Source organism: Muntiacus reevesi, chromosome 2, assembly GCF_963930625.1.
Source record: "Muntiacus reevesi chromosome 2, mMunRee1.1, whole genome shotgun sequence".
Taxonomy (NCBI): domain Eukaryota; kingdom Metazoa; phylum Chordata; class Mammalia; order Artiodactyla; family Cervidae; genus Muntiacus; species Muntiacus reevesi.
The window spans coordinates 42092586-42106189 of record NC_089250.1 but is presented as its reverse complement, the minus strand read 5'-3'; the positions used below and the strand labels follow the sequence as shown (position 1 = coordinate 42106189).

At 40.5% G+C, this 13604-nt stretch overlaps 1 protein-coding gene across 2 annotated transcripts; it reads right to left on the bottom strand.

Annotated features, from left to right (window-relative positions):
* Positions 1 to 1342: 1342 nt before the first annotated feature.
* On the bottom strand, positions 1343 to 13280 carry LOC136159310 (dihydrodiol dehydrogenase 3-like). Of its 2 annotated transcripts, none has more exons than XM_065921386.1 (9): positions 13160 to 13280; positions 9980 to 10147; positions 9580 to 9696; positions 8269 to 8346; positions 7725 to 7847; positions 6808 to 6917; positions 5768 to 5933; positions 3846 to 3928; positions 1343 to 1519 (listed from the first exon to the last, which is right to left on the bottom strand). In XM_065921386.1, exons 1-9 carry the CDS (start codon positions 13241 to 13243, stop codon positions 1477 to 1479), a joined length of 972 nt encoding a protein of 323 aa, XP_065777458.1. In that variant the 5' UTR covers positions 13244 to 13280; the 3' UTR covers positions 1343 to 1476. The 2 variants fall into 2 exon arrangements, with proteins under 2 accessions (XP_065777458.1, XP_065777459.1); XM_065921387.1 differs by lacking the exon at positions 13160 to 13280 and adding an exon at positions 12899 to 13021.
* Between the last annotated feature and the right edge of the window lie 324 nt (positions 13281 to 13604).

Genomic DNA, 13604 nt, shown 5'->3' with positions numbered 1-13604 from the left:
ACCACTATCTCTCTGGCTTATCTTCAGCTCCTGTGTCTGCACCTCACTAAGCTTCACCCACATCAGCCAACTTCAGTTCAGTTCAGTCACTCAGTCATCTCCGATTCTTTGCAACCCCATGGACTGCAGCATGCCAGGCTTCCCTGTCCAACACCAACTCCTGGAGTTTACTCAAACTCATATCCATCGAGTTGGTGATTCCATCCAACCATCTCACCCTCTGTCATCCCCCTCTCCTCTCACCTTCAATCTTTCCCAGCATCAGGGCCTTTTCAAATGAGTCAGTTCTTCACATCAGGTGGCCAAAGTTTTGGAGTTTCAGCTTCAGCATCAGTCCTTCCAATGAATATTCTGGACTGATTTCCTTTAGGATTGACTGATTGGATTTCCTTGCAGTCCAAGGAACTCTCAAGAGTCTTCTCCAACACCACAGTTCAAAAGCATCCATTCTTCAGTGCTCAGCTTTCTTTATAGTCCAACTCTCACATCCATATATGACTACTGGAAAAAACATAGTTTTGACTAGATGGACCTTTGTTGGTAAAGTAATGTCAGCCAACTTGCTGTCCCTTAAATGTTACATAACACATGTCCTTCTTGAACTTAGTATTTTCTGTTCCAGAGTAATGAATGGAGCCACTGTCTCTATGTTGCAAGGCTGTTTCTTATACAAATGAAAAGTTGTGTGGGATGAAGTGCAGTTGGTGTCTCTGCCTAACAGATGTACAGAAATGAGAGAGATTGTGCAGAATTATATCTTATAGGCACTTACTCATTTCTAACAGCTAAGTCCTCCTTATTTCATTCACAGTTTTAGCCTACAGTAGGCTATCAACTCAAGAGTTTCTCATTTTAATTGATATTTATTGATAATACCATGTGTTACTAAAGAATATTCAATAAACTTTTGCTGAATTAATGAGTGAATGACAACCAATGAATCAATGGAAAAATATATAAAAATTCATCAAAGTGCTAAGCATGGGCAAAAAATTAAGAAATTAAATAAAAGAGTAAGATATACTGCTTTATAGTAAGCAAAATATAATACTGGATTTTTACATCATAGTTTTATTTTACCAACATAATTATGCTAAGTTAAAAATAAGTAGAAAACCTGTAATTGAAGATCTTTTCTCTTTGTAAATGAAAACACACACACATTTCTACAGGAAAATCATAAGGAAAAGGCACCAAATTTAAGTATTATTAAGTGGGTTAATCACAGGTTATCTTTATTCTCTATTATTTCCTTTCAACTTTCCAAACTGTCTGTAATTTGCATTGTTTAACTATCACAAAAAAAAGTATTCTTACTTTGAAGTCTTTATTGTTTCATAAACTTTATTTTTTTAAAGAAAAGACAAACTTTCAAACATTCAGACACTTCATTTAAGCACCTCCACCAAGTACAAAAATCCTCCTCATAGTCCTAGAAGCAAGTAGTTCTCAAAGAACCACAGTGAGAGCTGAGAGTCAATATTCTTCAGAAAATGGATAGCCGGGCTGACCAACACCACTGAAAGAGAGGAGGGGGATTAACTTATTAAATCTGTCATGTTGTCAAAAACTGCTGCTCAATAGATGCAGTCAGGATATATTTGTCTAAATATATAAACACGTTCCTCGTTCTCCCCCGACAAGCACACATGCAGGTGCCTGCGCCATGTGTACACGGCACCTGCACATTCAGTCCCAACATTCACGTGTAATATTCACGCCACAGTGACAGGTAGTTTGACCCAGGTTACAATTTATATGACAACACAAGACTTAGGGCTAACTGTGGAGGTCATTTCAGACACAGGTAGAACTTCTTTGATCCCTAGTTGATGAAAAGGTGCACAGTGAACAAATTAGCTGCCCTTTTCCACACATCCATGGATAAGCAAATACTGAGCACTCCAAAAATACAGAGCAGCTCCATAAAGGACTTTGTCATCTATAGGAGAGCTACCATGCGCACTTGAATAATCATACAGTTCAAAGTGGGATTATTACCTTTTTAATTTAGTCAAACATTGGTTATGCAGTAAGTACTATTACTGCTTTTTTCATTTTTCCTGTTTCTAGTTTTGTTTCAGAATTTGTCTTTTTCTTTTTTTTTCCATTTATTTTTATTAGTTGGAGGCTAATTACCTTACAATATTGTAGTGGTTTTTGTCATACATTGGACTCTGTGGGAGACAACGAGGGTGGGATGTTTCGAGAGAATAGCATCGAAGCATGTATATTATCTAGGGTGAAACAGATCATCAGCCCAGGTTGGATGCATGAGACAAGTGCTCGGACCTGGTGCACTGGGAAGACCCAGAGTGATCAAGTGGAGAGGGAGGTGGGAGGGGGATCGGGATGGGGAACACATGTGGATCCATGGCTGATTCATATCAATGTATGTCTTTTTCAATCTGATTCATTAAAGAGTGCATTCTGAGCAATTCCAAGTACCAGGAGCCTGGCTCAAGTCATTACCTGAGCCCACAACAGAGTACAGAAAAGTAACTATCCACCTTGTATTCAATTATCATGTCTTTTATCAGAAGCATGATAGCTATAATAGGGAGAGTTTTGAAATCTTTCACTGGAAATAAATTCTTTGTTTCACCAATAATTTGTATTCCCTTCTCTCTAAACTCCCTTCCAACATCTCCCTGGTTGATTAGCCCTCTGTGCCTTCAATCTTGACATCTTCCTGCAGTAATTGGGCAGCTGGAATTCAATGTTAGTGACTAAGTCGAAGTCAAGAAGGTAGAGGCTCCCCAGGGGATGGACCCCTGATGGACAAATACAACACTGGTGTGAGTCTTGACTCAAGAAACCAGAGAGACCCAGACAATCTTACCTGAGAGTGTCCTGCTAAGCAGTCACTCAATGGAGGGTCAGTTAAGCTCATGATCTACTTGTAAATAAGTTTGGTGAGATAACAAGGATGAACACATGGAAGTTGTAATAGGGAAGAAAGGGCAGTGAAGAGATCGATTTGTAGGAAGCAGATGGTGTCTTGGTGAAGAAATGCCCATAAGGGAGAATGTCCACCAGACACTTAGGGGACAGAGTGGGGCAGGCCCATGTGACATCGTAGCACTGATGGATGTTGGCCTCTGTAGGACCCTCCTCCATAAAAATCATCTACAATACATATCACATTTGTGTTGGGATTAACATGATTGCAGGCTTCCTAGGTTGCTCAGTGGTAAAGGATCCACCTGCAAAGCACAAGACATGAGTTTGATCCCTGAGCCAAAAAGATCCCCTGAAGAAGGAAAAGGCAACTCACTTCAGTATTCTTGCCTGGGCAATCCCAGGGACAGAGGAGTCTGGTTGGCTACAGTCCATGGGGTACCAAGAGCTGGAAATGACTGAGTGACTAAATAACAATAACAAAACTTGAATGCAATTCACGATGGATTCATTATTATACAGTTATTATTAATATAATAATTTTCCACCGATGTAGAAAGAAATAGAGATTAAACATGTTCACAGGACCCTGAAAGAATACAGGGATGCAGGCACTGCGCCCTCTGGGTTTCCTGGGTCCCTCAGCCTTGAGAGGAGGTACACCAGGCACAGGGATTAGGGGCACAAAATAGTGAATTCACCACGATGTGAACTCATGTGATTTTATTGATGGGCTGGCCTGGGCCCCATCGCATTTCTCTTGGTCAGAGACAGAGCCCTGGAGGAAACCTCTGATCTGAAGTCTGCAGGAAGCCCCTGGTTTATTCCTACTCTAGAAATCAGCACCGTTTTCCTAGAATTAAGCCTTTAAAAAGCTAAGCTCTCCTGCTGACCTGCCTGCTACAGAAAACGGTTTTTTTGGGAAGCATCGGCAAGTCACTTACAGGTGAAATTCGTAATATCTTATATTTTTGTTGAGGTCATCGATTGCTTTCATGTCTTCTGGAGTCAATTGAAAGTCAAATACCTGGAAGGAAAGAAGAATCACATTACCTCTGCCCCAAGGAGCCGGCCTCCCCCTGGGGACTGAAGGACTTTCCAGGTGGATGAAGAGAAAGAAGGGACAGGGAAGCCATGTCTGTCTTCAGTTTCCAGATGAACAGGCCTGGGACCCTCTGCTGAGTTTTCACCTCTCCTTCCCACATCTTCTCTTCAAGCTCACAAACATTACGGCGCATCAGTCCCTTGTCTTTCTAAGTGAACCACTTGTGACAGAAAACAAGAAATCTAAAATCATTTTTTCCAAACACACTGCTCTTAGATGCTCCTGCCTTGATACCTGAACCTGAGTTGACATTAGACTGATTGCCTCTCCCCAACATACCCTAAGGGTGACAGCATTCGGCTGAGCAATGTGGGGAGGAGGCTCCCCTGAGAAAGTCTGTTCAGTAATCTGATATCAAATTACTCATTATCTATGATTGAATCTAAAAGAAACTTTATGTATATGCCATCCTGGAGAAAGTTATGAGAAGTGTTTAAACATTAAGGAACAACAAATTATTAAAAATTCATGACATAACAATGAAATGGAAAGCTCAGTTTTGTAAAGAAATTCATTTCCTCTGAAGTGATCTCTTGTTTCAATGCAATGTGAACCAAAGACTTAAACACATATTCTGATGTGGAAGTTGATATAGTGATACTAAATTTTAAATAAGAGAAGAGCTAGTCAAAAGCAGTCAAAACATCTTTAAAATAGAAGAACGTACCATATTGAAAAACAAAACTTATTTTTTACTTCAGTAACACAGTAGAGAAATAGTTAAATAGAAAAGAGTGGGCAGAAATGTGCTTATGGACACTTGATATGTGAGAGTTGACAGTGAAAATCTGTGGAAAACATGGACAATTGTTTTTGTTATTCAGTCACTTAGTTTGTCCGAAGCTTTGTGACCCCAAAGGAAGAGATTTTTTCCCACTCACTGACTGAGAATCATATCACTGTGCTGAAAAGAAGACTAGGTTAGTTGCCTTATTCTAGCCAATAAAAACTATGCAGAGAAGTCTTCAGGCCTCCCTGACAAGAGCCACATCCACCCATTAAAGCAGAACTGCCAAGCTGCTCAGCACTGAACTGCAAATGCACAAAACAGCCCAGCCTAGAGGCCAACAGCTTAGCTGAGTGCAGGCTGATTTTTAAATCACAGATTCAGAATTACATAAATGAACTCCACATTAAATCCTGAAACTGGGGAGAGTTTCCTGTACAGCTAAGGGTACAATGATGGTCTCCTACAAATAAATCAACAACCTAGCTAAAGTGGACAAAGTCTTGAAGAGGAACTTCACAAAGACAGAAACTCAAAAATATTAAATGTATGAAGATGAAAACCTATGAGTATCCAGGGAAATACACAATGATTTGGAAGTGAAAGATCGCAGCCATAATTTCTGTGCCCACAAATTCACATGTTACGGTGTTAAAAATGGTCTAGACCTCCTCCTTTGAAGGAGGAGTAAGTCATGATGGCAGAGCCCTCACAAATGAGATTTCAAGAATATCATATTCACATAAGAGACTTGGGAGTGCTCTTTTTCCCCTCCAACATGTAAAGATATGAGGAGAAGCCTGTGACCTGGAGGAGAGCCCTCACCCAACCACACGGGTACCCTGATCTCAGATCTACAGCTTCACAACTGTGAGAAACAAATTTAACTTCTTCACAGCCACTCAGCCTGTGGTATTTTGTTAGAGCAGTTCAAACAGTCTAAGAAAAATCACATAATGTATTTCTATCAATTGAGAACAGAGCAACTAAGGTATTTTCCTTAGGAACCCTCTGCCCACAGCCTTGCTCATCACCTGTATGTTCTCTTTGATCCACTTCTTGTTGTTACCCTTGGCCAGAACCACAACCCCACGTTGTATCTGGTAGCGAAGGGCAACCAGAGCTGCTGTTTTCTTGTGCTTTTTGGCAATGGCAGAGAGAATCAGATCCTCCAGGAGAACAGGATGGTTTGGGTTCACCCTGAAAGGGATTTCAGAAATGCTGAGGAGCTGAGACTCTGCAGTTTCTAAGGAGGCTTCTCAAATAGACCAATTAGGTCCACTCTAGACCAGTGTTCCCAAAGTGTGGTCCAGGTACCGGCAGCATCAGCATCACTTGGGATCTTATTAGAAATACAAATTCCATGGCTGAGCTGAAGACAAACTGAGTCAGAACCTCAAATGTGTCACTTCCCATTCTGTGTTTACAGAGCTCTGCAGGTGATTCAGGTGTATTATTGAGCTGAGACCAGAATGCCAAATTGTGAATTATTTTCTTTAATTCTCAGGGGTTGTTTTTCTTCTGCAATCAAGGGCATGAATAGAGAAACAGTAGGGAAAGCCTGGGAATTTTTTTTTTAATTTCACTTTTTAAGGTATCGACAAAAATTGAGTAGTCTCAAAAATAAGGGATATTTATCTCATCATTATTTTACTAGGATGTTCACAGAAATGCTTCAAATTGAAATTTTTTTCTATCATGATATACTGAGCAGTTACATATTATCCCAATTTTTAGATATAAGTTAAGGGAGGCTTGCAACATCTTTTTTTCCAACTGTATTCATTAGCTAATAGTTAATAAGTAAATCATGACATCAGCTTGTGTCTCTGGTCTCATCTGGGGGATTATATATAGATTTCAATGCAGACATTTGTTGTTGATGAGTCCACAAGCTAATACAATGTAGAAAAATTGTCTGGGTGATGGGAAGATAAAAGAGAAGGATTCATTTCATCCCACCACTCTCTCCCCTCTGCCTAAGAGAGTTATCTGAGTAGTGTGTTATTTAAAGTATTTCATCAAAAATTGAATTTCAGGGAAACTCCCAGTTGTCTTCATTAGCATTCAATACCATTCTTTTACTCGTTGGGATCCCAGAGCAGCATAGGCAACAAGAACAATTTCATGTGACTTGCAGAAATCCAACAGCTTGCTCTGGTTCAGATAAGGGTGACATTCCACCTGTGGAATGCCCAAAGAGAAGAGTGTCAGATTACATACAAAGGCAAAATTAATATGACAGAGAAAGACTAAAAGTTTTCAAAGGCTAAAGGAAAGACTACAACATTAAATGAAAACTGGAAATGTCAACATCAACAGAAAAACAGAGAAAGGTATATTTATACAGTTATTTTATAATAGACATGGATGGGAGAACCAGTCCAAGATTGAGTAATCAAAAGTTGTGCTCTATATTTGAGTAGATGTTCCTGAGTAAATATTTCATAAATTACTAGTATCACTTTGAGCCTTTAACTTCACCCTCTAACCTGGATGATTTTCATCACCTGCAACAAATTTTTCTGAGCTATGCTCCCTGTTTAAGACTCATAAATGCTGAGACAACAAGACCAAGAATTCAAACATCAGAACCCCACACACACCCTTAAAATCCATCTCAACTGTTTTGACTCTTCATTAATTTACTTATGATTCCATGTTTTCATCATTTTCCTTCTTGTATGCAGTTCTCTTCAGGGCACGTTGCCCTCCATCTGGTCATCCTTTCATCTCAAGGAAATGCCTCCTTCCTCTAGTTCTGGGTTCTAACCACAGTTTAGAAGGAAGGCATCCCACCTTTTCCACCCAGACTTTTGTAAACAGAGATACTGGTATGGATTCTATTCACACCATCCAGAGAGGCTCTGCTCTCTAGAATCCTCTGTCCACAAAGGTCAGATGAACTTGAGGAGAGGCCAGACAGACATCAGGCTCCAGTGCAAGAAGGAGGTTCTGAAGAGCAGGAGGGAGAGGAGCCGAGCTGCTCACCTGGTTGCAGACGGGCTTGTACTTGAGCCCCGGCTTGTTCAGGATCTTCTCCAGCTGCTTGTGGTTGAAGTTGGACACCCCGATGGACTTGGTCAGCCCTGCGTCCTTACACTTTTCCAGGGCCTGGGAGGGAGGGGTGGTGAACAGTCACTTGGAATGGGCAATAAGAAAAGAATAAATGCTTAGAAACATCAGTAATCACACTCAGCTATCAAGAATTACCCTTGACTATCAAGAAGAAAAATTGGGAAGAAGTTCATGATATAAAAAGAAAAACTACTGACCCCGCCTTAGAAAAACTCCAGAGAAGATATATCACATGGGAGGAAAAAGATACCTGTCTACACGGTACCAAATTCTCCTCCGCCATTCCTCTCTGTGAACATTTCAGCAATGGTTTCCTCCCCACAACCCCAGCATCCCTGCCCTTAGATTCTTGAACTGCTGAGTCTGATGAGCCACAGCCCATTCTCACAGGTGGAAGAAATGAAGGAGGTTCCCCCTCTCCTGGCTCCTTCCCTGCTTCTCTCCTCCCCAGACTCACCTCCCATGTGCGACAGAAATCCACTGAGTCAAGTATCAGTTTTCCATTTTCATCTTTTGGGAATAATTCCTCCCCTGACTGGAATAGAAGCAGTCATTTTAGACATGTCACAAAATAATTTCTCTGCATTTACCAAGGCTGCCTGGCACCAGGGATTAAACTTCCATCAGGTAGGTTTACAAACTTCTAAATATTAATATTTGTAAAGTGATTTGCATATATGGAGTTGTCAGCAATACCTTTAGGAAGGAGGCTTATTCCAATTTCTTACACTCAATATACGTTGTAATAAATACAATCTTTCTAGGTCCTAAAAGGGACTCACTGTGACTTCTCTGAATTTTGTCTCCTCCTTGTATTTGCCTATTTTGAAATGCCTTTTTGGGCTGGGAATGGCAGTAAGTTACATGACATAATTTCCAGAATAAAAATTGCAGTCTTCATACGGCTAGATATCAGACTTTCTTTTCCCTCTGAGCACCAGGTGTCCTAGGGCAGACATGCAAACTGCAAGGCTATCTTTAGATGGATATGGAATATGGACCATCCACACATGCTCTCAAATATTCATGACCGTGAGCCTCAGACTGCCCCAAAGTCATATTTGCCACCAATGGAAAATGTTCAGTAAAAAATAAAGTAAATCGTGGTTAGTGTCCTGATAAGGGATAGAAAAAAGGAGACATTTCTGAACACTGCTACAAATCCTCAAAACTCTCTGTGTCTGGGACGTACAATCTACATAGTCCACTAAGCTATTTTGCATTGGATGGCTTGAATTTATTTCTATAACTTGAAATCCAGAGTTCTAAGTAAACCACCATTCTTAATCGCTAAGTGCATTCTACAAATCTCATCATGAAGACAGGCAAGAGTGTAGGCAATGTCTCCCAACTTCCTATACAGTTAAGAGATTTGACTCCCCCAGAGGAAACACCACCAAATCTGCTCAACTTGAAAGAGTGAAAAACAAGATTAACTCATCATGTTCAATGTAAGGCAGTGTCATGCTCACCACAGCTGCACCAAACTCTTGGCTCATGAAATCCCCAGACACTCAGGAGTCATAACAAGGAGTGTGTGCAGAACTGGCTTATTTCTATTTTCTTTACTTTTTCAGGCAGAGCCTCAGATTATTAACTCCTTTCAAAAAACTCAGTAAAAAAAATCACAAAGATTATTTGGGGAATTCTACTCTAGTGTAATCATCCTTTCAACCTACTAAGAGAAATCTTTATTCAATTATCCATGCAAGTTGATACACATTCTAACACAAGATATAACATTGATGTGATCACACAAATTTCTAACCTTCAGAGCCAGTGGATAATGCATAATATAGAGATCTACATAGTCCAGTTGAAGATTTTTCAGTGACTTTTCCAAGGCTGGTCCGACCAACTCTGGTCGAAGGGAAGTTAACCAAAGCTGCAGAGGTTAAAGAATTAAAGTTGCATTAATAATACACTAGGTTATTTTTTTTTTTTTTTGAGGATTGTGGGATATAACTTACTGTATCAAGGATGGAATCCTGGCTCATAGCAGTAAAGCACCGAGTCTTAAACACTGAACCACCAGGGAGCTCTAATACTTTAGGAATTTACCAATAGGCATAGTTCACCAAACAACTCTTCACCAAGGGATCCTATTATATAATTGTCATCTGGGCACAGGCACTTGCACACGTGCACACACACAACCTACACAGTACCTTTGAGGTGCAGAATATGTCTTCTCTCCTCACAGTGCCATCTGCAATCTTGCTTCGAATGACCTGGCCAATCTCCTCTTCATTTTGGTAGACATGAGCACAGTCAATATGGCGGAACCCAACCTCTATAGCGAATGGGGTGAATTCCAGAGCTTCCCTCTTAGCAACCTACATAAGCAACAAAGGTAGAAGTTGAAGATCCACATAAGATATTGCTGGGCACAAGCTTTGATCTTCCCAAGAATCAACCTTTTTCTGTGTCTTTGGTTACTTCTGTGTGTGTAGTGATGAACCCATGACAGTCTCCCTTAACATTCCTAATAAGTAAACAAATGAACACTGCCCAGGAACCCTTCAACTTCAGGTGATCAGGGGCTGATTGCTGGTATCAGAGGACAGCAAAACCACCTTTAGTTTCAGTGATTTGATGAAAGAACCCAAAGGACTCAACAAAATGTTGTAGTCATGAATGATTTATAATGTGAGGTATTTGAAGCAAAATGAGCAAAGTTATAAGGTGCTTGGCAAAAACCAAGGTGAAAGCTTCTGAGAACTTCTATCTACCAGTGAAGCCGCACAGAATACACACCCCCTCCAAAAAAAAAAAAAAAACTATCTTTTCAAGGTGTACAATGTGATGGTCTCATATAAGTTGTTCTTATTATTCACTTGCTAGTCGTGTCTGACTCTTTGTAACCCCATGGACAGCAACACTCCAGGTTTCCCTGTTCTTCACCATCTCCCAGAGTTTGCTCAAACTCATGTCCTTTGAGCCAATGATGCCATCAAACCGTCTCATCCTCTGTTCCCTCCTTCTCCTCCTGCTATAAATCTTTCCCAGAATCAGGGTGTTTTCCAATGAGTTGTCACTAGAATCAAGTAGCCAAAATATTGGAGCTTCAGCTTTAGCATCAATCATTCAAAGGAATATTTAGGGTTGATTTCCTTTAGGATTGACTAGTTTGATCTGCTGGCTATCCAAGAGACTCTCAAGAGTCTTCTCCAACGTCACTGTTCAAATGCATCAATTCTTTGGTGCACAGCCTTCTTTATGGTCAAGCACGTACATCCACACATGAACATGACTACTGGAACAACCATAGCTTTGACAATATATACCTCTGTGTGCAAAGTAATGTCTCTGCTTTTTAATACGCTGTACAAGTTTGTTATAGCTTTTCTTCCAAGGAGCAAGTGTCTTTTAATTTCCTGGCTACACACCATTCACAGTAATTTTGGAGACAAAAAAAAGATAAGAGTCTGTCACTGTTTCCATTATTTCCCCATCTATTTGCCATAAAGTTATGGCACAGGATGCCATGATCATAGTTTTTCAAAACTATGGAGTTGTAAGCCAGGTTATTCACTCTCCACTTTCACCTTCATCAAGAGGCTGTTTAATTTCTCTTCACTTTCTGCCATTATGGTGGTGTCATTTGCATATCTGAGGTTACTGATGTTTCTCACGGCAATCTTGATTCCAGCTTGGCTTCATCCAGCCTGGCATTTCTCAGGATTGTACTTACTCATATAAGTATCCATTGTTAATAATTACCACAAGCAAGCTAGTTAACAGAACCATCACCTCACATAGCTACCTTTTAGAACTGCTTGTAAGAAGATACAGATCTAGTCTCTACAAAATCTCAAGATATAGCCCATTGTTTCTAACTATAGTCAACTTGCTGTACATCAGGCTTCCAAATTATGCCTCTTATAACAGAAGGTTGTACCCTTGACCAACATCTTCCATTTTTCCCAGTCTTGCAACCAGCTTCTGGTCACCATACCTCTACTCTCTCTTCTACAAGTACCACTATTTTAGATTCCACCTATGAAGAGATCATGCAATATTTGTCTTTCTATTTCTGGCTTAGTTAGCTTAATGTTCTCCTAGGTCTTCTGTGCGATTGCAAATGGATTAACTTTGTCTTCAATGCTCAATAATATTCCTTTTCTTTTTATGTGATTCAGAATCTTTCCCATTTCAAGGAGATAGATAATTGGTGTAACAGAATTCTGCTGGGTCTAGTTCTGGTTTTTCTTAAATGCATGGACATTTGGGGATGGGCTTCCCTGGTGGTTCAGATGGTACAGAATCCACCTGCAATGCAGGAAACCTGGGTTCGATCCCTGGAATAGGAAGATCCCCTGGAGAAGGGAAAGGCTACCCACTCCAGTATTCTGACCTGGAGAATTCCATGGACTGTACAGTCCATGGGATCGCAAAGAGTCAGACATGACTGAGTGATGTTCACTTTCAGGGATGTACCTGGGAATGAGCCCATGAGCTTCAGTTACAGCCCTGTCCCTTTCCTCACCTCAACCCGGTGTGCTCTATGAAGTAAACAAGTCTGTCTTCTATCTGCAAAGTGTCTCTTAATAATTTTTCCATTTTATAAGTTAAAATAGTGAGCCTCAAAGTATAAACCCAGTCCCTTGTCACATCTAAAGACAAAATAGACAGCAAACTTTCTGGCTTGCCGTCTAGAGACTTGTCCACTAGCCCCTCTTATGACCAAGCACAGCAGACCATACTTTAATAAAAACACATTACAAAACCCCACGATACATTACAAAATCTGGCCTGTAAGATTGTATCTTATCCCCTCCAGTGATACTATGGTTCCCATCAGAAGAAGTTTCCAAGCAGAAACAGAAGCACAGGGCAAAATACAGCTGGAGTATTTTTTGCCTGGCACCAAGCAGGTATCCCACAGTAGAAAAGCAATTCTCTCCCATTAGTTTTCAGTCACCTCATCTTCAGGACCTTCCACCTCAAATACTTCTCTGGGTCATGTCTTATTGGAAGCAGGAAAGAGTTCTTGAACTAATAAAATGTACAGAGAAACCGTGCGACTGCAGTCACCCACAAAGGAAAGCAGCTGACAGTCAGTGATTTTGACAGCCAAGTCTCACCTCTTCTGCCAAGCTGAGAAAGAGATGGAAACTGGAGGGGAACCCAGACCCAGAGCAATCTACAGGTGAGCACAGTTTCATATCCTGATGCAGAGTGAAGACTCTCTCTCCTCTTTCATAGAGCATGGTTCTGGCCTGGTTAGTGGAACAATGTGATCCTCCCAGAGTCACACAGGAGCTCAGTGCTTGACAACCCAAGTCCATTTCACTCATGTTACATCCAGTACTATTTATATCTCGACCCACAACCACTACTGTTACCTCTGGAGGTGCATAGGTTCCAAATCCCAGGACAGGAATAAAGTGGCCATCATTAAGTTTCACTTTCTGGCTTTTGGGATCCATTGCCTATTTCTCCTCGGAATAACCAGACTGATGTTTCTCTTCTTCCTTCACAGGTTAGTAACAACAGGAAGGTAACACCCCAGCTGCACCATCCAATGTTAGCAGATATATTGTAGGAGGAGCATGATTAAACCAGTTCCCATTGAGTAAGAACAGGATTGAAATCAGTTAGCTTGTTTGCTTTTCTTTTTAGCAGTAAAACACTATTATATAATGATGATATGTGCTGAATAATTATAGATCATATTTTAGACTAGAAACTTCCACAAAAGTAATATTTTTTATTTTTCTTTTACAGAGCCAATCTAAATCAAACATCAGCTGAAACAACGGTCTTAGAGCACAAACATACACACATATA